The 22,543-nt window shown below is 36.4% G+C and overlaps 4 protein-coding genes across 4 annotated transcripts; 2 read left to right on the top strand and 2 right to left on the bottom strand.

Moving 5' to 3' along the window:
* The first annotated feature begins 66 nt into the window (after positions 1 to 66).
* stx4 (syntaxin 4) lies at positions 67 to 6,154 on the top strand. The gene is made up of 11 exons (XM_043253368.1): positions 67 to 387; positions 1,026 to 1,133; positions 1,328 to 1,427; positions 1,578 to 1,652; positions 1,745 to 1,815; positions 1,931 to 2,039; positions 2,231 to 2,304; positions 3,819 to 3,956; positions 4,084 to 4,194; positions 4,293 to 4,371; positions 5,230 to 6,154. Exons 1-10 carry the CDS (start codon positions 358 to 360, stop codon positions 4,368 to 4,370), a joined length of 894 nt encoding a protein of 297 aa, XP_043109303.1. The 5' UTR covers positions 67 to 357; the 3' UTR covers position 4,371; positions 5,230 to 6,154.
* Positions 6,155 to 7,053: 899 nt separating this feature from the next.
* Positions 7,054 to 13,524, top strand: calcoco2 (calcium binding and coiled-coil domain 2). Its single transcript, XM_043253330.1, has 14 exons — positions 7,054 to 7,207; positions 7,569 to 7,772; positions 7,855 to 7,957; positions 9,678 to 9,838; positions 9,949 to 10,074; positions 11,023 to 11,112; positions 11,202 to 11,317; positions 11,388 to 11,457; positions 11,633 to 11,791; positions 11,873 to 12,061; positions 12,169 to 12,255; positions 12,629 to 12,797; positions 12,929 to 12,954; positions 13,037 to 13,524. Exons 2-14 carry the CDS (start codon positions 7,596 to 7,598, stop codon positions 13,196 to 13,198), a joined length of 1,635 nt encoding a protein of 544 aa, XP_043109265.1. The 5' UTR covers positions 7,054 to 7,207; positions 7,569 to 7,595; the 3' UTR covers positions 13,199 to 13,524.
* Positions 13,525 to 13,798: 274 nt separating this feature from the next.
* snf8 (SNF8 subunit of ESCRT-II) lies at positions 13,799 to 16,273 on the bottom strand. The gene is made up of 8 exons (XM_043253372.1): positions 15,876 to 16,273; positions 15,735 to 15,785; positions 15,512 to 15,650; positions 14,836 to 14,940; positions 14,526 to 14,598; positions 14,289 to 14,430; positions 14,138 to 14,212; positions 13,799 to 14,048 (listed from the first exon to the last, which is right to left on the bottom strand). The coding sequence occupies exons 1-8, from the start codon at positions 15,927 to 15,929 to the stop codon at positions 13,911 to 13,913; spliced, it is 777 nt and encodes a 258-aa protein (XP_043109307.1). The 5' UTR covers positions 15,930 to 16,273; the 3' UTR covers positions 13,799 to 13,910.
* A 3,133-nt stretch (positions 16,274 to 19,406) lies between these two features.
* LOC122355288 (gastric inhibitory polypeptide) lies at positions 19,407 to 21,865 on the bottom strand. Its single transcript, XM_043253391.1, has 5 exons — positions 21,761 to 21,865; positions 21,584 to 21,676; positions 21,087 to 21,224; positions 20,913 to 20,999; positions 19,407 to 19,553 (listed from the first exon to the last, which is right to left on the bottom strand). The coding sequence occupies exons 2-5, from the start codon at positions 21,661 to 21,663 to the stop codon at positions 19,544 to 19,546; spliced, it is 315 nt and encodes a 104-aa protein (XP_043109326.1). The 5' UTR covers positions 21,664 to 21,676; positions 21,761 to 21,865; the 3' UTR covers positions 19,407 to 19,543.
* Positions 21,866 to 22,543: the final 678 nt, after the last annotated feature.

Raw genomic sequence — 22,543 nt, forward strand, 5'->3', positions numbered from 1 at the left:
GTGTCTTTTACCGACGGGGGGCAGTAAAAGCCCTGCTCGCTTTTTCACGCCTCCGCCAACTAAAACAGAAGAAGAAAACGACAAATTCGTATGCGTCTACATCACCCCATTTTGATGTCAAAGTATAACTTAAGGTCATCCGCATGATCTTTATATCGCCGTTTATGCACCTCACGGCGTCCATCGACAGTCCGCTCTGAAAGTTATTTGTGGAAGTTGTCTGGCGTGAAATGTGACTTTGAATGGAAACTCCCTCTTTTCGGTTTTGAGTTTTGCGAGTTTGAGTCTGCAGACAGATGAGCTACGCCTCTTAAGACAGAAACTTTTAATCTGAGTTGGCTCTAAGATACATCGAAAATGCGGGACCGGACCAAAGAATTGGGCAATGTGAGTACAAAGTAGGGCAATGCACTCAGGAAACCGGCTAGCGTGCTAACAGGCTAACCCACGGATACTGTACCCACAACTGTAACTGCGATTTATTTACACTTCCACATGTTCTTACGGCTCGCGGTCTTCTGCTGTGCGACCGTATATTTATAGAGCGTTTATAGAGATTGTTAAACAAAAAGTCATGAGTCAAATCCCACATATTGGAAGCTAACTTGCTTCTACCGCTGTAGTATTGCAGTGTAGGTGGGGTGTCACTTTATTTAGTCCACAAACAAACTAGCAGCCATGATTTTTTTTTTTGTAGTTGATTTCGCCAAAGATTTATAAACGACTCGTGAAATTAAACTCATTTCATTCATATTTAGCAATGCAATTTAATTCATATTCAGTCATATTCAGCACTGCAATTGGATATTTCACAGCCTCTAAAAGAAAATATTAATATCCCTTCCATATCCCTGTTTCTTCCTTTAAAACGATGTGCTCTTAACTTTGCCTTTACGTTGTTTTCCTCCTGATTTGTAATAAAAGTGAATTAAACAGGTTGTACATTTTTAAAAAGTATAACAATTTCTTAATGTTAAATAAAAAAAAAAAAAAAAAAAAACACTTTTTTTTGTTGTCCTTACTAGACCGTCCACACGTCAGATGAAGATGAAGAAACCACAGCTCTCATGATAAAGCCCGGATCTGGGAGCTCCGCAAATGAAGAGAAAGAAAATGAAGCTTTCTTTAAAAAGGTTAACATAAATTATTAGGGGACTGTTTGTTATGTAAACAGATCCAGAAATCAGTCACTACCAAATACCAAAAACACTTGTGGCATAATTTGTTCATTATGAATAGCATTTTTTGTTACTTAAATTGTTTGGGTCGGGATTGCAGTGTTTTTGAATCAAACTTAAATTAATAATACCGTACTTTTTCTATATAGGTTCAGGAGATTCGAGAGGGACTTGAAACGATTAAAAAGAAGGTGTCGGAGTTGGAGAACAAACAGAAAACGGTGTTAGGAGTCGCACTTCCAGAAGAAAGTGAGTCGCTCGGCTTAGTTATGGGTATTTTTGTCTCAACCCATTCCTATGAAATAACAAAGTGGTTCTTCCCAGAGATGTTTTTTCTGTTTAATTTGTATGATGCGATAAATGATTAAATAAATAAAAAAAAAATCTCCTTGCTAATAGGTATGAAAAAGGAACTGCAGTCCCTCAGAGAAGACATCAAAGTCATGGCCAGCCAGATCCAAAGGAAGTTAAAAAGTGAGACTGATAAATAAACATAGGTGGTTGTTATTGAACGTTTTCCGCTGGATCTCCTGGATGTGAATATTTAAACAATAAATGTGTCGCAGGCATCGAACCTAAGAAAGCTGAAGGTGAAGACAAATATATTCCAATAAATATTAGAATGCGGAGAACCCAGGTCAGTAGCTTTTATTGCTCATATTATAAATATTTGTAAATATAACACATGAACAGTGTTGTTTTGTCTTAGAATAATCTGCTCCTCCCATTTTTCCCTCAACATCTTTTAAAAGCATGGTGTTTTGTCTCGTGAATTTCTGGAAGTGATGGGTCACTATAACACAATTCAAGCCCAATACAGAGACCGAAATGTGGAGAGGATACAAAGACAGCTCAAAATCAGTATGTGCTTTTTCTCTCTCGTTATATATTGATAATACTAGCATTATCGCACAAATGGCCCTTTTAAATGCGCGCCATGCAATTGCCCACCCCCCTAATTTTAGAGTTTCCATTTGTATGATCCACAGTGCTAGATGTCTTAGTATTAGTATTAGCCGGTGCAACTGTTGTGAATGTGGTTTCCTCTGCAGCTGGTAACAATGTGACGGATGAAGAGCTGGAATCCATGCTTGAGAGTGGACAAACCGATGTTTTCACGCAAAATGTGAGTTGTTTTGTGTAGCGTGCATGCATTTATTTCGGTGTATATTGTGCCTGAAGGTAGCTAAAGAACGGTCTACACTGGGGCTTTGTGATGACATGACTTTTGTGGTTGATTATAATGTCTCCGCGATCTGCTTATGAAGAGATATTGTAGTTTTGTTCTACAGCACACAATCTATCAGTTGCATTTCTGCTACGAATAACACATTCACATCAAATGTTGTCTCAGCAGTAGAGTTACACTCATGGGACACTGCACTTATTTGCAATCCAAAAAGAACATTATTTGTCTGTGCTTTGTAGTCTTGTGGGTTAAACAATTCATTAACTTGCTGTTCTGGCATGCACTTTTTTAAATTAAGCATACACCAGTAGAGGATGAACACTAAGCCTGCTTCTTTAGCATATGATTGCGCTATTATTGGCAAAAACGCACAAGATTTACCTATAAGTTGGTTATGTATGAAGTAAATAGTTGATAGAAAAGCAGATAAATGCCTGTACATTAGATGTGTGCAGGTCTTAAAGTTACAGCAGACTAATAGTACTAAACATGCTGATGATTGTCAATAAAGTGATAGTTCAGCCAAAAAAAAAAAAATATATATATATATATTTTTAAATTATTCACTCACTATCAAGCTGTCCCAAATCTGTATTAATTTCTTTCTTGTGGGAAACCAAGTTTCTGATCCCCATTGGTAGTTTGGTAGTAGGAAAAAATACTATAAAAGTCACTGGGTCAAGCAGATGTTTGGTTAATGGCATTTTTCAAAATAACTTCAACAGAAGAAGGATACTCGTTCAGGTTTAAAAGAGCTTGAAAGTGAGTACATTTTCTTTTTGGGTAAACTATCCCTTATATCTGAATAAAACAAAAAAAAAAACTTTAAAAGAGAAAAATCAAATGGCAGGTTTGATTTGTCTTCTGTTAGTCTTATGTCACATTGCTAGTTTTCTCTCTTGCTTTCTTTGGAAAGGAAGTGTTTCTTTGGTAAGATCCTTTTGGGAACTATTCCATCTAAAATGAAATTATTTCTTGTTTTTGATGAAGTTGATTAACCTCTCCGGATATTTAGTGATATAATCATTTGAATCAAATATGGACATTTTCCTGTTTTCTGCCCCTTTCTGATTTTCTAAGCGAAGACGTTAAAATGAGAATTGTGTTGGAATTAAGAATGCTCTGGGAAATTTTGGACAAAGTTAGTTAGTATATGTCCTTTTTATTACAGATAAAGGAAATCTGGGTTGTCAACTTCATTAAAAGCAATGCTAGAAGTAAATGCCTTTCATTTTCAGTACCTCCTTTATAGATTCTCACTTCTCTTTTAGACTTTTGATTTCTGTCATTCTCACCCTTCGGCTCACATTCAGAATCCTAACACCCCTCGAAATGAAGCATCACCACCATGAAACATTTCACCATAGTGTCCTAATATGTCACGTGATGTGATGGCACAAAATATCCTGCTCGGTGTCCTGAACCCTTGTTAAAAAAAATTGTCGTTGCAGATTTTAAATGATGCTAAAGCTACCAGACAGGCTCTGAATGAGATTGAGTCACGGCATGATGAGATCATCAAGCTAGAGAAAAGTATTAAAGAGCTACATGATATGTTTCAGTACCTTGCAATGGAGGTTGAAGCACAGGTGAGATGAACGCACTGATTGGTTGATTCCAGTTAAGAGAAACCATGATGTTTACCAATTAAAAAAACCTCAGTTTAATAAGTGTTATCTTGTCCATAAATACTGTGTGAAATGTACTTTTTTTCAGGGAGAAACGGTGGACCGGATTGAGGAGAATATTAAGAGTTCTCATAACTATGTGGAGAAGGCTGTTGCTGAAACATCTGCTGCTGTAGAAACTTCAAAGAAAGTGCGCAAGGTACGTTTTTTTTTTTTTTTTTTATACAATTTTTTATTTATTGACCTGATGATATTACATCACTGACCGGTGTGAATTGTCACATTTCTTCTTCACAGAAAAAAATAGGGATTGCCATATGCCTTGCTTGTGTAATTCTTATAATAGTCATTACACTGATTGCCACGTACAGTTGAGGTAAGTCCCTTCAATTCCATTCAAATCGAATGTCAGCTTTATGCAAGCTATTTTAAAGGATATTTCACCCAAAAATGAACATTTATTCACTCTCTGGACATCATAGATGTAGGTGACTCTCTTTTCTACAGTAGAACATAATTTTACCTGAAACCGTGGTCCTTGGTGGTTGATAAAAATGCAACTCAGTGGATGCCCATTTTTTTTCACCTGACAATACACTGAGCAAAACAATCATTCTGTACCAGAAAATGAACATTATTTTTAACATTATTACCTCTAATCCATAGCAAGAGGGAAATCACATTGTTTTTTTTTCTTGACAGTTTCATTCAACTGGTTCAATTTACTAGTTCTTTTACATAATCACACACACACACTTTATTAAATCACCCAATAGTAATGTGAAATGCGGATGTTTTACATGCCTAATGCATATACAGTGACTAGATATGTCTTCATCTGTTAAAACGTTGGAGTGACACGTCCAAATGTAAGTTGCAGTGTTTGGCATGTTACTTAAAAAAAACAAAAAAAAAACTTTTAAGTTACTGATTACTTCTCACAAATAGTTTTTTTTTAATGTCAAATAACTTTTTCCACATTAGTTCTGCCCACTACCAGAAAAACCTCACTCAGTATCTTTCTGTGCATGCGTGAAACAAAGTTCCTTGATATGCTTGATAAGCTCAGTGGCTTGCTTTTTTTTTTTTTCAGTAGAACAGTAAATGTCACCTATACATCTTGGTTGACCTGAGGCTTTTTGGGTATATTCCTTGTGCCCAAACGTTACAGTTCTATTATTTTTGTTCACATTTATTTGCCATTTAAATCATAAATCATCCATTTTCTTTACAGGGTTTTCTTTTTATTAGATGACTTTTTGCCCATCAAGCAGTGGGTTTTGTCTTCCTAAACCGTCTTCATGAAGTCTCTCTAACAAACAACACGGCCGTTTGCAAACATGACCGTTATTGGTGTCCCAGCTGTTTTGTTAGCTACATTCGTTGAAATTTTAAATAGTTGATCTGTTGTTTTAGCTGCTTTTTCGTACAAAGGACATGCATTCGATTTCCTGAAAAATGTCTCTGCTGCACCACTTGGACGTTTAAAAGTGACATGACAAAAATGGTTTGAATTTACTGGTTGCTTTCCTGACACTTTTTCCAAGACTTTATTTGCAACGCCAACACTAAAACATGGTCATATAATGTAGATGAAGGGAAAAAAAATGCTAACAAGATTTCTAATATATAATGCTTCCATTCGGAGAGACAAGCTCAAGAACTTGAGAGATGGGGTATTTGTCTTTGCCCTAATGTTTATAAGATGTCTTTTGTGTTATTTGTTGTGATGTATCTTTTTGTAATGCCATTTCAAAGCTTGAAATTGCTAAAATAGCATTTAAGGTCATCTGTATATAACAACTAATTTTATACTCGGCTTTGCATTATAGTAACTGCCTTTCAAATACTACTTCTCTTGAACTCACGATGACATGTTGCATATGTATATATATTTTAACTAATTTGTGCTCTGTCCCAAGTAAAGACATGCACTTTTAAGAACTGATTATGTACAGTTACTTGTTTAGTGCCTCAACCTTGTTGCCTTTTCTTGAGCAGTAATATATGGAGTGCCCACTGTGTGGCATTATAAATGTCAAGATCACCAAGAATACAATTGATTTGGTTTCAGTTTGCAGCCTTTAGACATGCTGCCGCACATTTTTTTTTCTTCATTATGATAAATTGTCATTTTTAAATAAAGTACATATTATATATTTGATTGTTTTGAAATGTTTTTCTTGTTTAATCCATCTTTTTAAACAATTTAGATTTCCCTTTTTACTGTTTAAATGCAACTGACTGAATGATGTACAATGCTGGAATAATCACGCATTTATTTGATTTAAACCATAGTAATATATCACTGTGTTTGAGTAACTGTCTTCCATTTTAATATATTTTAAAGAAGTTCAAGGTTCTCAACAGAGAAGAACCCTGTTAAAACTCTATTCAAAATATCTTTCTTTGTGTTTGGCAACTACCTGAGATTTTACTACTACTAAATGATTTTTCATTTTTGGGTGATCTGTTAGTTTAAGCAGCTATGGTTTCCTCTCGCATCAAAGATGTTACACTGTGGCTTGACGTTGTGCTGTGTTCAGACTCATCAAAGGGCGTTCTGATGCTTGAGCTCGCCGTGCCACAGCAAGAACGGATGGAGGAGGCCTTTGAACAGACTGCCAAAGAAAACGGTGGAGAGTGAAGTGGTGCGGGTTGCAGGCTTGTCCCTGTGCAGGGGCATACCTGGTATATGAAATCAAAGGAGAGTGATGGTTATCTATGTACACTACCGCAGACCTAGCTGAGAAACTGTCTTGGCTAGAAAGGCCTTGTATGTTGGTTTGCTGGTCCCTGAACCAAACCTGCTCGGGTCATCTGTGATATTACCCTAGCTTAGCATCATAAAGATGTTTCTGTAAGCCCTTTAATATTTAGGTTATTCGTGTGATGGCGAAGCTTTTTTTTAGCAGCCATTAATCTATTTCTGTGTCATTTCTAATATTGATTTGATTCTATTTGTGAAAACTGAAATTTCACGTTTGAGTTTTGATAATTACGTACTTTGAAGCGCGTTTTAGGATGGTCTTCATAACCCACAGCTCTGGGTGACATAATACACGGGAATCCCCAGTTTCAATAGCGCGCCGTTCTACTCAAAGAACTACATCTCCCAGATCGTGTTTACTATTTTGCTCCCATTTATAGCAACTGCAGCGTATCTGACCGCCTGTTCAACGCGGTCTGGACTGCGACAGAAGGAGGTTCAGGTAACATTTTATTTATGGAAGTTGTTTATTGTGAAAATATCAGCAAATTATACGAGTAAACACGCCGAAGCGTTGGTTTGTCCAATGTTTTAAACGAACTTTAAACTTGTCATTTTTAGGAATCGCAAGCCGTGTCGCGCTTAAGTTGCTTAAATACTTTTTCTTGGCTTTAAGCGGTGTTTTGAATTAATTGCACGCCCGTGTAACAAAATCAAACAAATCTATTGTGTTGTCAGTCGAGTAACTTTTGTTTGTCCTCGTTACGCCCTTACTTAAATGAAAGTGAAAGAATAACTCAACACTGGCAAAAACCAAGCACGAAGAAGCTTTTTACTGAAATGATCTTTTGGGGGCATTGAAGGGTATTGTGTTCCACATAAACACCGGGATGAACGACGGAACGGAGGAAGAGACGGCCCCAGTTATAATGGAGACCTCGTCGTACTCGCAGGTAGTTTTCAACGATGTTCCTCCATCATATCCGCCAAACACCGCAGTTACTTGCCGCTACACCCTGACCGGTGATGTGCTGCCCAACCCCAGGGACTGGATCGGTATCTATAAGGTGTGTGAGAAGTAACGGCACACGCTGTATTTACTGTTTTGTATTGCTCTAAAAAATGTATTAAATCCGTGACATGGCCCAGGTTGGTTGGAGTTCAGCACAGAAGTATTATACCTATGTATGGGTGGAACCTTGGCTGGACCAGGTCGGCCCTGAACCGCTTGTTCAGCAAGTGGTTTTCTCAGGTAGGAATCACAATCACTACATTTCTCTTTTACCTATCAAATCCAGCATATTGCAACCTGAGAAGCGTGGGGTTTACCACGTCTAATATGTTATTAAAAATGGTAATGCCGTTCAAATATGAAGTGCTGCTTGAAACTAAAAAAAGAGGACTTGTGTCCCCTTCTGGTTATGGCGTTATATCGTGTTTGTGGTGGTCCTGGCCCTGGCCTGGTGTAATTAATGTTGTGCTACTATTTTAGTAAAGGCTGAATCACTAACTTGAGTGGTCCACAACTACTCATCACGTTACTCGGGGGTCCTAAATCAAGGGATCTTGTGATGTGTCAGGTGTCTGAATAATTTGATTTCCTTCCCTGTGCCACTTCCTTGGCGATTCATTCGGTGTGGGAGGCACATGGTGAGGATTACTTAAAAACTGTGGGGTAGTTTTTTTTTTAAATGCCCAAACTCTTGGTTTTGAATTTGGCACATAAACCAGATAAACAGTAAATAAAATGTTTGTGCTGTTTCATCTAAATAAATCAAGCATACAACTACACTAAAATGACATCTATCTATCTATCTATCTATCTATCTATCTATCTATCTATCTATCTATCTATCTATCTCAAAAATTGCCAGCCATCCATTTATATTTTAATATAAACTAATAAACTTAATGTAATATATGTGCACACACACATATGTGAGATATACACAAAATAGGTAAGAAAAGTAAGATTTCTGTAGTACTGCCAAAAAGCAGTTACATTTTTATCACCAATAAATCCAGTTTAAATAATCAGTTTAAATATCACTCATAGTTTAACATTTTTATAACTTGTTTTTTTTTTAGTTTATAGATATATAATTGTATATTTAATGTGCATTACGTCATGTTTTTTAATGCTGAAATGGATGGAACCTTTATATGCAATTCAAATACATAAACCTTAAATTTAGGCATAAATAATTTTTGAGTTGAAAGTAGTTTTAAATGCTATTCAAATTAAAGTAGGCATCAGAAAAACATTAATTACTGTCAAATAACCAATATCAAACAGTACAGATGGGTTAAAAAAATCTTGACTTTATACGTCGGGCTTTATTCTGCGATTACAACATGTTGGATGTACATTATCTCGCTTAACAAAAGTAAATAGTTATACATAAAACCTTGATCTGAGCTGAAATATTTGAAAGCAAATCTTCAGTGAAGTAGCAGTTGCCAGGAAGCGGACTTTTAAGGGAGACGGTGCAGTCATAGCACGTATTACACAAAATTTCACCACAGAAAATAATTATGGCGTTAAAAATATTGATTTAAGACAAAACGGTTTCGCAATCTTTCCATTTTGTTAGTTATCATATAATCCAATACAGCCTACAAAACAATAATTGCAGTAGCTGCGTTTGCGGAAAAAAATGTTCCCAGCGAGAGAAGAGCGCCGCCTGCAGGCAGTTACCCGGATGAACCTGTGTTATTAGTTTTGGATGTTATCTGGGAAAAAACTAAGCCTAAAATAACAAACCTTGGAATGTGGCGACTGACCAATCAGAATCGAGTATTCCACGAAGTCACGTAATAAACATGATGTTTAACTTTAGCTCTAAATGTATCTTTTGCGCTCAATTACTAATTTACTTATTAATAATTTATTATTTAATACATCGTTGTAATTTTGTTTTGAGAACCACTGCCCTGTATTAAACTAATGATACTGATTTCTTTTAAATCAGAGAGCTACCTGCCCAAGGATGATGGGGAGTTTTACCAGTTCTGCTATGTGGACAGCTTCGGTCACGTCAAAGGAGCCAGCACCCCATTTTGCTTTCAAAACCCAGCGGAAGCAAGCCTTGGCAGCAGCTTGGAGAAGGACCTGTTGGTCATAACAACACAGGTACTTCTCTATCGGAAGTTAATGTTTGTAGTGCTTTTACTTTCTGCTAGCCATTTAAATATAATATTAATACTGGTCAAAAAACAGTTATCGAATGTCCTTGTGAGTAGGAGCAGGCAGAAAAGATGGAGAAGGAGAAAGAACGCTTTGTGAGAGAGATCGAGTTTTTAAAAGAAACAAATGTGATCTTGAAAAAAGAGTTGGGTGAAAGACTGCATGAGATCTGCCGTCTCAAGGTTAGTCAGACTCTCTTTTTTTATAACACGCATATATAAAAATGTAAGCACTTATTCTTTACAATATTTACACCAGGATTTGTGATTTCTGTAATGAAGGTCAACTGATTGTCTTTCGTCCAAAATAAAGGTTTTTGTTTATAATATCTAAATATTTTATAATTTATATATAATTTCTAAATATATGCTGTGTGTATTTACATACACATAAGAAATATATACAGTACACACACAAAAACATTTATTTTAGATGCAGTTAATGGCGATTAATCGTTTCACAGCACTAGTGATATACGTGTTATTTATGATATTATAGTATTTATAATAGGTATTCAATTATTTTTATATTGGAAATTTTTCACATCCAAAATAAATGCTTTTGTGTACATAATATATGCGTGCTGTGTATTTTTATTATGTATATATAAATAAACACACATTCATGTATATATTTCAGAAAAATATGTTTTAAATTAAATATATTTATATATAATATAAATTATATGAATATAAATATAGACATGTAAATATATGTAAATAATTTAAAAATATATATATATATGCACTGTGTGTGTATTTGTATATATCCTTTTATTAATACTTATAAACTATACTTTTTATGAATGCATAAATATACAAAGGACACACATATCATGGAAATGTAGTGTGTTTTTATATATTAGATAGTAAACACAATATTTTTTTGGAAGTGATTAATTAATTAACAGCCCTGGTTTTTATATTTCTGTAGCTTTAATTTATTTTCATTCCCTCATTCATTTACTAATCTTTCGGTTTCGGTTTTTAGAACTAAAACATAATCATTTCAGTTATTTTTTAATATCTATATTTTAGTTAATTACACAATATCTGAACAATAACAACACATGTACTACATTGCTGATCTGAGTAAAGAAATTTTAAATGTGCCTTTATACTAAAATACAGAGCTGCATAGAGGATACAAAGTCAAAGGATAAACCAGAATCTCTAAACCAGAAGCTGCCAGATGTGCCCAGTTTTAATTCCACCGAAGAGGTAAAACTGTACTAGCAAACACTGACACAGCTGAATATTTCAGATACAGTATCTCTATAATTTAATCTAATAAACACAATTATTCACAGTCACTGATATCTCTGCAAGAAAAGTATGACGGAGCTCTTCAGAAGATCCAATTCCTTAAGAAAGAAAGGACAGAGTTACAGAAAGAGCTTGAATTCAAGAATGGGGAAGTCCTCAGGTGAGTGTCCTCGGTATGGAAATCTCTTGTGTTTTATGTCCAAAAAGATCATATAAATATTTTTTTCCAGTCTAAACACCTTGCTAAAAGAAACAGAGCAAAGTTACAACAAAGTACAGGACCAAGTCAAGCTACTACAGGTTCGCCCATGTGTTCTTCATATGCCTTATTACTGTTAAAGATAATCAAAGAAAATAATAATATATTTTTTTGCAGTGCCTCTAAACAATCGTTGCATAAAAAATTTGAAATATGGAATACAAAGAAAGTCGCGGCAGAGCAAGTAAGCATTTCTTCGCATTCATTCTGATTTAGGTGGATGTGCAAAGCAGCAGGAAAGACTACGAGAAGTTGCAGACCGATATCCAGGAGCTCAGGAGGAAAAAGACTTTAGAAGACCGGAGGGCTGAAAACAAAGCATTACAAACATACTTGTCAGAGCACGAAGAACAAATGAAGGAAGAAAACAGTAAAGTAAGGCTTATCCATTTGGAAGTTTGAAGATGTTTGAAGAAAACCACTACACTGTCATGCAGTAATCTCTTTATGACCCAGACTGTACAGATTCAAGCCCTGCTCGGTCAGCTGACGGAGGCCAGAGGGCTGCTTCGCAGTGAGGTGCAAAGTTGCAAAGAAGCCTGTAAACGTGCAGAAACGGCTGAGCAGGAATCGAAGGAACTGAAAAGGAAGCTGGAGGAGATGACCTTGAAACGGACTGAGAATGAGGAAACCAATCAAATCCAGGTATTTACAGCGTCGCGTTCTTAATCTTTTACGTACTGTAGTCCGAGTACATTTAGGAAGAATAACCCGTATTTAGATCCTGATTCTACACTGTTTTGTTATTACAGGCTCAGCTTCAGCAGGCGCAACACAAAATTTATGAAATGGCCGAGACGTCGAGATTGGACAGAGAGAAGCTTGAGGAAAGGAATGAGGTGATCCGTTTTTGTTATGACACATTAAACATCGCTGTTTGCCAAATAGGAGTTTGGGGAGTCTGTATCACCAAATACAGTTAAAACAAGAGTGTGAAATATTATTACAATTCAGCTTTCTCTGTCGTAGTACATTTTAAGATGTCATTTATTTCCGTTTCCGTTTCAGCAGCCAATACTCTAGTCTTAAGTTTCACGCGATCGTGAAATATATTTACTGTCTTATTGTAATATAAAATAATTATTTAATAATTTACCCTTTTGAACAGTAGCCCGTTTTTGGTAATATTTACCAAAAATGAGTGCCTGTTGTGGCACTGAACGACGTTATTAAACAATAATACTAACAAGTTATATATTTTTTTATCTTTAGGAACTGCAAGCTGAAGTAAATAAGCTTAAAAGGGCACTGTTTGACTACCAGGTTGCATCTGTGGCTGCAGTTTCTAATCAAATATCCAACCCTCAAAGCCCACCGGCGTCCGTAGAGAAAACGAATTTCCTCGACTCTCATTTCTATGAGAACATTGATGACTTGACAGGTTGGTACAATGCCGGTCGACCAAAAAAGGAAATGGTAACAATTACTTAAGTGGAAAACGCCAGAACGTTTTCTCCCACGTTCTCCTAAAATGAGCGTATTACACTAAGCGTGCATTTCATTTCATTACAGCGAATCCTTCCGATCCAGAAGTACAGGTAATTACTTTCTTAACGAATGCAGTATTTGAAGATTGAGGTCAAAACGATCTAACTGTATGCATTTTTTTTTAATGTGTAGATCAGGGTGTGCCAACACTGTCAGGAGGTCTTTCCTGGAATCAGCGAGGATGAGCTGGCAGAACATGAGCTGGCTCACAAAGTGTGTCCGCTCTGCACTCTGATCTGTGATGATATGGGACAGCAGGAGTTTGAAGATCACGTCTACAGTCATGAGGATTAATCAGTTCTGCTTTCTTTATCTGACGTGCTGTCTTTGGGATATTAGTGGCACTGTTTAAAGTACTGAACAGTCCAGGATGTTGTAGGTATGCAGCGCTTTTGATTCTGATTAGCTGTTATCTAAAGGAGGGATTTTTTATTATCAGTATCTAATGATTGTAGTATCACTGAAAAAAATGGAATCGAATAGCCAATAATAACATAATAAAAAGAAATAAATTGCACTTATATAATAACAACAACAACAACTGGCATGGTCTTATTTACCCAAACTTTTTTCCTGCTTAAAAAGGCATTGGAATAATAAACATATTGTGAGAAATGTGACTAAATAGATGCTTTTTTTATTCTCTATCTTCAGCAATTTTCCTCTTCATTATTAGCTGTTATCTATCTAAAACAGGGACTTTATTATTATTATTATTATGCAGTGATTATAATATCGCTGAAGAAACTGGAACCAAATATGCATTTAGGTAATAAAAAGTGATTTAATACAGATGCTAGATAAATTCCACTTATATAATAACAACAACTGGCATGTTCTTATTTAACCCCGAACTATTTTCAGTACTATTCAAAAACTAAACAAAGTGAGAAATGTGACTAAATAGATGTTTTTATTTTCCATTTTGACTGTTTTTCCTGTCAAAACAGCTGGACATTCGCCTCTATCCGCCCTGATAATGTATTTACAAAATAATGTCTTCTTCTCAAGGAGTCATTTGGTTGGCCTCCTCGGGCGTAACGTCTCGTGATAACAGCTCCGAGAACAGAGCAGGAAGCCAGTACTGTGGCTCCCCTGCAGCTTGGGAGTCCAGCCACGCTAAGCCTTCTTTCAGCAGGTGATCCTGGAAAAACAGCGCAAAAGGTATAGGTATTACTGTATATTATACAGAACGCATTCAGAGTGGCGTTTCACTTTTCAGCGCACACTTACAAGGACGTGACAGGCCCGCTCTCTCTCCCACTTGAGGCCGTCTTTGATCTCGCTCACCGTCACGTAGCCCTTTTTCTGTGAAACATGGCCAATTATTGGATCTGACGTTACGGAAGTGTAAAAGCATATGGCCTTGTGTGCTATTGATTACCTCTGCTAGCTGAAGGACAACGGTGTGATCCATGTTGAGCTCTGCTGGGACCGACTGCACTAGATAAGAGCCTCCAACGGGAATCATCCCGAAGCCATTTCCCATAGCCTTGAGTTTCTTGATGGCCCGCACCAAGTCATCCCTGAGTGACAACATTAACGGTTGGTAAGAGGATTCATGTTTTCACAATTGCTAGAAAACACTAAATTTTCTAAATACAAATTTAAAGACACTCACTGGCTCACATCTTGAGCAAACTTCCCTCTTCCTTTCAAGACACGGTGGTGAAGTTCATCAAGTGTGATGAGACCTGCAAAAATAAACATTGTTTTAATGGGGGGGAAATAAAAATCTATACTAATGACTAATCAGAATGAAGTATACCAGAGAGCAGTGCATTATGTATTTCAGATATATGGAACAAGAGTTTGCAGTTTGTTTTGGGAAAAATGTAATATAAAAGAAAAAAGAGACCATCAATATAAACCCATAATTTTGATAATACGTATCTTGTAAAATGTAATACTTTTAAACAGGCAAAACTTACCACCATTTCTGTGTTTTAGAGCTAAACAGACTTCAATGATCTGTACGCCAAGCTCATAGTAGAAATCTCCAACTCCGAGCATCTCGGACCAAAATCCTTTTCCAGCTGCAAAAAAAGTTCATCCAGACATATAAAATTTTCTTTGAAATTAAAAATAAATATAATTGATCATAATTATTATGAAGAAAAATAATTAAACCGAACTTTATATTTACTAATTAGTAAATAAGAATCAACTGAAAAAAAAGTAAAAAAAAAAAAATAAATAATGAATTATAAATACAGTTTTAATAATGCACATTAGCTGATTAGTAATTATAATGTATTTTTTAACCCCGAATATTAAAATCATAAAAACTATGTATAATTAATTACAAATTCCGACAATTAATTATTGACAATAATTAAATTATGTTAACATAACAGAAAACTTCTAATAACAATTTGAAGTTATATAATAATTATATTGCATGCACACACTTTTCACATATGTTCAAATATGAAATACGGCTGTCAAGTATCAATCCACATAAACCCACAAAATCAGTTCCCAGTGTATTCCCAATTACGCATTTATTTATTTCTGTGCAAAAACAGGACATCTCGTCTTGACCCATGAACACATTTATCCAATATCCATTTCAGCTTTTATGATAGGAATTTATGAAAATCTTACATGCCAGTGGATCAACCCCTATAGTGGCACACATCTCCTGGAACTGCACCCTGAACTGTGAGCTCTTGCGGATTTCTTGTTTGTGTTTGCTGGCAAACTCTTCCAAATGGGTCTTAAAGGTTTCCAGTTGTTTTGACATCTGCAAAGAAAACGCATGCGATCTGATTACAACAGGGTCAGTGCCATCTACACCCGCGTGCTTTGCTCATCAAGCTACACGCACCTGTGCGATTTGATCCTCGGCGAGGACGGTGCCTCTTTCTTTATACTTGGCCTGTGACAGTAAATAAGTTAGCTGAATGAACACGCGGAACTATTTGCTCAACTCAAGTTACCAAATCTCGCAGAAGTGATGCCTTCATACCTCCGCGAGTTTCTTTTTGGCGATCGCTCCAGCTCCGACTCCTCTTCTGTGCATGATGTCTAAATAAAAACGCCTAGAATTGTACTAAATGAAACTCTTATTATTTCCCCGTTCTGACGCCCGTGGTGATTTCCTTCCCAGTCGGCTCACGAGCTACATAGTTCCAGAGACACGCGTCTAGACACAATCTGACAAAACGGGCTAACTACACTGAATACGTTACAATAAAACTACCGTACAGGGTTGCTCTCTTTCAATTATGCTTTCTATCTATAACGTCGCAAACAGTCCAGGAAGAAAACATCCACAGAAGTGTGTTATTTCTTCTGTACACGACTAAGATCTCGTCGGTAATGTTTTGGTAAATGTGTCCGGTAGCGCCACCCGTCGGTCTGGAGGTGTATTGGTCTGCAGGTGTTATATATCGCACTAGAATTGCTTTTTAAATTACGTGCAAACACTGCATAGCCCTGGCCAAATACATTAATAAAAACGAATACTAAAAAGATCCTGCGTGAGGTTTAGTTGAAAAAGAAAACTGCATCAAAGCTGTACCGTATTTAGCTTTAGCGCCTTTTTAATGATCTTTTTTCCGTTTTTAATTCTCTATCGAAAGACTATCAGAAGCCATTCTTTCCATTGATTCTTTCCATTCTTTCCACTATCAGAAGCTATTCTTTCCATTATTTCCAAAGCCTTAAAGCCAAGGATATTACGGATAATCGTTGTGTTATGTTGCATGAATTAATGCAATCAATGAGTAAATTCCATGTACTTTAACATAAATAAATAAACGTTGCCAAAGTTATATTATTGGCATTTTCGGGGTAAATGCTGTGTTAAGACTGTTAGGACTACTATATACAAGCTGTTTTATTGATGTTTTTCAAAACACTGATTGACTGATTGATTTACATGCTTACAGTGATGTCGGGCCCCATTAAAGAGTACTTGTTTTTGTTTCCTGTCAACTATAGTTTAGTTTAATCTATTTAGTCTTTGCGTGCTGCATTGAGACATGAGTTTGAAGACAACAACACAAGAATCATTTAGTTTCATCTCTGAATTTATTGCATTTAATGCATTCGTATGAACTTTAATGTGTATTTGATATCTATCTGCTCATAAATATGGTTTAACGGTGATTAACAATCATTACTAATGAAGAGCGGGGTCAGCAGGAGGGCAGGGTGGTTATTCTCTCTAAAATGAGATTTAATGGTTTATAGCAACAGTAGGAAATTAAACCGAATCTACCTGCATTTATAACAGTGTGTCTTTGACCAATTTAGTCTTGACCTTATCTCTACACCTAAGCCTTAGCCATGAACAACGCTTATTTAATGATAGATGAATGACACTGATGCTCAAGCGCCAAACACTGATTTTAAGTCTAAACTCCACAAAAACTAGAAACTGTTTTTTCAAATCTGATTGGCTAATTGCAATGTTGTTCCAGGGTCAACAAAGATGTTGATCCAGAAACATGTCTCACTCAGCAAAGCCAGGTTCTGCTGGGGGGCATCTGCCCGTGAAGCTGAGTGCAAACTTGTCAATCACCAGGTAAAGTACAGTGGAGTTACTAAACTACATAGAAACGTGTCAATAATCCCTCAAGGAGAACATGTACATTATCCACTGATCCTTAACTGTAAACTCAACCAACGAGAGGCAAGAGACATTCAGAACCCTTCTTACCAGGACTCTTTCTTTTAATGACGTCTTAGTAAGTCATTATGTTGATTTGATCATTATGTTCAGGTGTGTATTGTTAATTATCCTTATTTTACTTCTCTCAGTTGTTTTCTGTTCAGTAGTCTTGGTTCATCTCCTTGGTTCATCTCCTTCATCTTTGCTCATTCTTATCTCATCAGCCCATGAGACTAACATGTTTTTTTGTGCGTGGACCCGGGGCCAACTTGCTACACCACTGATCGTGTCACTTTATGAGTGACTCGGTCAATAAAAGCTGTCAGTATGTGCCCTTAGCTCAAAAGATGATTAATGTAAACTGAACTTTTATAAACAGAACAAACATTTCATTTGAAAGAGCAGAAGTACAGTACAGACAAGACATGGTATGGGCAACCTAGTAGCACATTCAGGAGGAGCCCATTCAGATCCATCCAGAAGATACAGAGATGGAGGAAAATAGAGGCTCTTAGGAATCTCTAGCCGAGCTGGAAATATTAGATTTCTTCACTGCGGTTGCTGATGATTTAGGAAGAGAAGTCTGAATACCAAAATATTTTCAAGTTCCTCAGCAGGAAAGCCATTGAGATAGCTCCTTAACACCCTCTAATGATTAAACACGGCCATTTTCTCTGCTGTAGCAGAACCATTGATGGTTGAGCATCTAAGAGAAGGAGCAGAAGGACAAAAAAGGAAAGAAAGACTGTGCTTGGATGGACATCAGCACTGCACAAGGATGAAGAGGATTTGCCTGAAAATCATAGGAGAGGGAGAAAAATGATTGTAGGGTTGAATCTGGTTGGACCCAAACAATACAAAAGCCTTGTTTGTAGACTGGCAAAGAAAGAAAAGATGAAAATCAGAAAAAAAGGAGAAAATGTACTGTACAGTATGTCAGTGATCCATCTATAAAACACCTGCTCATCAAAAAACACAATGGGTTCGACAGGTCATACAGTACAGATCCCTTTGAGCACTGAAAACACATACGAGTGGTGGAAGACAAGGATCACTTCCTTTTATTGTATATTTATTATGTGGCCTTTTCATCTGTAGCTTCTTATGTTCACCTCTAGATGTCCTACCATTCTAGTAATGATAATGATATCTGGATATCTGTGATAAAATGAGCAGTTTACTTCATCAGTTCTTCCACATCAAAGAAGTAGTGTGTACTCAAGGCCCAGAGAGTGTACACATGTCTACACCGTTTATGTTTTTTAAAATCCATTTGCATGGCGAGGTTTACACGTCAAGCCCCCTATGTTCCCCATGGTGCAAATATGTTTTGTGTTGAATATATTTCACATAATAGTGAGGACCGGGCTACATCCTTAATAACAATGGATGAGATGTTACTGATGAGTAAATCTGAGGTACCTCCGAGGAAGTCATTGATAACAGTTCTGTGAACTTTTCAACAAAGACGTATTTAGGAGGTCTGTAAATAACGATAAACTGAAAAAACAGATCAACCCTTCATCACATTCCGACAAGTACCGGCCAAATGACACTTGCTTGCATTGACAGACATCTTTAAATATAGCAGATACATCTCTACCTCTCCTAACAGTTCAGCAGACACTCGTGAAAGTAAAGTTGGGACGGGCTGTTGCATTGAGGACTGCAGCACTGATTTAGTTGTTTGTCATTGATCAAAAATTATTATTATAAAAGCAATATTAGATGGGTCAGCCACACGGCTTGAGAAGACCTCAGACTTTCTATCAATTAATAAAACAGAAATAGAGAAAGCTACAGGGTTCCCGCTTGTTCTATAAACATTTGTGAATGTTTACAGAATGTCAAAATTTTCTGCTAATAAAGTACAAACCACAATTTATAATTCTGAAAATCAATTTAATTGTAATTAAGACATTATAATTTAGATGACACTCAGTAGGCTACAATGATTATCTAAACATTTCAAATCAATTTTGAATCCGGTCTGTTCTTCAAGACGCTTTAGAGGCAGGTTATTGATTCCTGTTGGACAAGAAGAAAAATACAGGTTCATCTCAAAAAATATGGTGGAAAAGTTAATTGTAATTGTGAAAAAGTAAAACTTTCATATATTTTAGATTCATTACATGTAAAGAAAATCATTTTAAAGTTTTGCTTTAATTTTGATGATTAGAGCTCTCATGAAAGGCAAAAATCCAGTATCTCAAAATATTAGAGTATTTCCTAAGAAAGATCACCTAAAATTTTTGCAAAACAGAAACGTTTACATTCATTAAAGTATGTTCATTATGTCCTCAGGGCTCCTTTAGCACAAAAACTCAGTGAAGAGTGGCATGGAAGTGATCGGCCTGTGGCTCCTCTGAGACACTAGAGCCTTTAGCTCATCTGTATTGTTGGATTGGCTGTTTTTCATCTTTCTCTTGACAATATCCCATAGATTCCACGTGGGGTTGACGTCAGGCACACTGGTTGGAAAATCAAGCACAGAATTATCATGCTGGAAAATGAGATCAGCTTCACTTGTCAGCAGATGGAAGCATAAGGTGCTCCAAGATCTCCTGGCAGACTACATTGACTCTGGACTTGATGAAACACAATGGACCAACACCAGCGTACGTCACAATGGATCAACACCAGTGAATCACTGTTTAAACTTCACTCTGGACTTCAACAGTTTGGATTCTGCGCCTCTCCAGTCTTCCTCCAGACTCCTGACCATGATTTCCTAATCAAATGCAAAATTGACTTTTATCTGAAAAGAGGACCACAAAGCAACAGTCTAGTTATTTTTTTCCTTAGCTCAGGTAAGATGCTTCTGACAAGTGTCTTGGTAGACCTTTTCCCGAAGATGTCTGAGCGGGTGATTCTTGATGCGCTGAATCCAGTCTAGTCGTTGTGAAGCCCTCTCAAGTGTTTCAATCAGCTTTGCTGGAAAGTATTCTCAAACTTGTGGTCATCCCTGTTGCTTGTGCACCTTTTCCTGCGCAATCTCTACCTTCCAGTCAACTTTGCATTTAATATGCTTTGATACAGCACTCTGTGAACATCCACCCCTGTCAGTAATGAACTGTGATTACTGCCTTTGTGGAGGACGTCTATGATTGTCTTCTGGACCAATGCCAAGCCAGAAGTCTTCCACATTAAAGTGATGTCAAAGAGAAAGAGATATCTGGAATTTATACTGTAGGAATGGTCATTTAATGAACCTTAAATGCAAATATTGTAATATTTTTATACATTTTTGACTTTCATGAGCTGCACTCATCAAAATGAAAACAAACAAAAAAAGAACTCTTCAAATTGTTTTACCTTACATGCAATGTATGATAGAAAGAATACATGGTTCATCACAACTAGTCTCACTTGCAGAAGGCAGCTTACTTGAATGCATCGCCTTTTCTCTGAATCCACATCACAAACTCTTTTTTCAGCAGGTCATTGAAGATGCGGGTGTCTTCCATAGTTGGTCTGTAGAATCGAGAATCAGATGCCTGCCTGTTACTTTATAAAATCTGAATACAGTAACATACATGCTGCCCATTTCCCCAAACTTACTCGCTTTTCTTCTCCCTCTGATTGAGCAGAAAGTTAACAAAGTTCTTCTGAACCATCGAATCCACGATTTTGCTGATGTCACTCGCAATGGTTGATTCAGCGTAACGGCGATTAAACTTCTGGATCTCATTTGGTGAGCTGTTAGTGACATTTGCGAAACAAACAGAGCATCATCTTCTGTTGTTTACACATTTGGGTACTGCATTTTTGTATTGCATTTATCAGCTCTCAGTCCGACGGCACCCATTCACTGCAGAGGATTCATTGGTGAGCAAGTGATGCAATGCTAAATTTCTTCCCATGAGCTAACAAGTTTATCTCTTTCCGAAGGGGGAGTAATCGTTCAGCCAATTTTCGTTTTTGGGTCAACTATTACTTTAACTATTTCTGTTAGCAAATGGAACTTTATTGTAAAACGTAACCACATGTTCATATGCATAAAAAATGTACGTTTTTTTATTTGAAAATGATCTGATAATGCTTAATTATTTTCTCACCTGCTATCAAGAGGCTGGGATCCAGCGCATGACCACGCACTGCCCAGGCATATCAAAACCAGTGCAAATGCAACCTTCATTTCTCCTTTAATACTTCAAACCAGAAGAGAAAAATATATATTAAACATCAGCAATACTGACAATAAAACAGCTGAATGTCTATGGATTCAGACCTACCTTTTCTGGTTCTGTGATGGTTCTGCTTCTGGCCCGTATGTTGGCTAAAACTGATGCACAAATCTACAGCAAACCGCACTGGTCTTTTATACAGTACTTTGGCATTAACACAAGAACAACAACTTATTTCCGCATCATTAAAACGATTAATAACGGGGTTGATGCATAGACGTAAAAGCTGATAAGGCTACTTTTTCTTACAATCTAAGGTGTCAAATTTATTTACACTCTTTGTAGTTCGTACTAGACAAATAACATGTTTGTGCAGCTGAAAACAGATAAATGATCCTGTTAAACCATTAGTTTTTAAAGGCAAACATATTTTCATTATGCAAATCAGACAAGTATTGGCTGATGTAAGGAAATGTTCTGAGCTAATGACTCGAGTTGTACACTTTCAGGCATTTTAAGAAAAGTCAACAGATTATATTTTCCAAAGGTTTCCATGTTCTTGAGGCAATAATAGCAGTGATGGATATGCCATTATTAAAGGAATGGCTAGTGAAAATGTATTTTTAGACTTTTGGAAATAAATATTAACATTTCTACTTTAGAAATATTTTAAACAGGATTGCAGGATAAGGTAAAGGCAATAACTGAACATTTAAATATGTTCTTTAAATATTCCGTATCACATTCATTCATGTATGGATGATTCTGTAATTGCGGGTACATTTGCTGTTCAAATTAATTTTTTTTTTCAAATGATTTTATTTATTAATTTATTATTATTCTTTACTCATTTCTATGACTTACAAGATGTAACAGTCCATAACAATATAG

Source organism: Puntigrus tetrazona, chromosome 12, assembly GCF_018831695.1.
Source record: "Puntigrus tetrazona isolate hp1 chromosome 12, ASM1883169v1, whole genome shotgun sequence".
In the NCBI taxonomy this organism is placed as follows: domain Eukaryota; kingdom Metazoa; phylum Chordata; class Actinopteri; order Cypriniformes; family Cyprinidae; genus Puntigrus; species Puntigrus tetrazona.

What these genes read in the sequence shown, in the direction of transcription:
- calcoco2 (XM_043253330.1), top strand. Translation starts at nt 7,596, where the DNA reads ATGAACGACGGAACGGAGGAAGAGACGGCCCCAGTTATAATGGAGACC. An exon ending in ACTGGATCGGTATCTATAAG is followed by an intron (nt 7,773 to 7,854) that starts GTGTGTGAGAAG and finishes GACATGGCCCAG; the next exon opens with GTTGGTTGGAGTTCAGCACA. An exon ending in TGAAGGAAGAAAACAGTAAA is followed by an intron (nt 11,792 to 11,872) that starts GTAAGGCTTATC and finishes TTTATGACCCAG; the next exon opens with ACTGTACAGATTCAAGCCCT.
- snf8 (XM_043253372.1), bottom strand. Translation starts at nt 15,929, where the DNA reads ATGCACAGAAGAGGAGTCGGAGCTGGAGCGATCGCCAAAAAGAAACTC. An exon ending in CCAAAAAGAAACTCGCGGAG is followed by an intron (nt 15,786 to 15,875) that starts GTATGAAGGCAT and finishes TTACTGTCACAG; the next exon opens with GCCAAGTATAAAGAAAGAGG. An exon ending in AGGGGTTGATCCACTGGCAT is followed by an intron (nt 14,941 to 15,511) that starts GTAAGATTTTCA and finishes CTTTTTTTGCAG; the next exon opens with CTGGAAAAGGATTTTGGTCC.
- stx4 (XM_043253368.1), top strand. Translation starts at nt 358, where the DNA reads ATGCGGGACCGGACCAAAGAATTGGGCAAT. An exon ending in GATCCAAAGGAAGTTAAAAA is followed by an intron (nt 1,653 to 1,744) that starts GTGAGACTGATA and finishes AATGTGTCGCAG; the next exon opens with GCATCGAACCTAAGAAAGCT. An exon ending in CCGATGTTTTCACGCAAAAT is followed by an intron (nt 2,305 to 3,818) that starts GTGAGTTGTTTT and finishes TTGTCGTTGCAG; the next exon opens with ATTTTAAATGATGCTAAAGC.
- LOC122355288 (XM_043253391.1), bottom strand. Translation starts at nt 21,663, where the DNA reads ATGAAGGTTGCATTTGCACTGGTTTTGATATGCCTGGGCAGTGCGTGG. An exon ending in TCCCAGCCTCTTGATAGCAG is followed by an intron (nt 21,225 to 21,583) that starts GTGAGAAAATAA and finishes TGTCACTAACAG; the next exon opens with CTCACCAAATGAGATCCAGA. An exon ending in CAGAGGGAGAAGAAAAGCGA is followed by an intron (nt 21,000 to 21,086) that starts GTAAGTTTGGGG and finishes TCGATTCTACAG; the next exon opens with ACCAACTATGGAAGACACCC.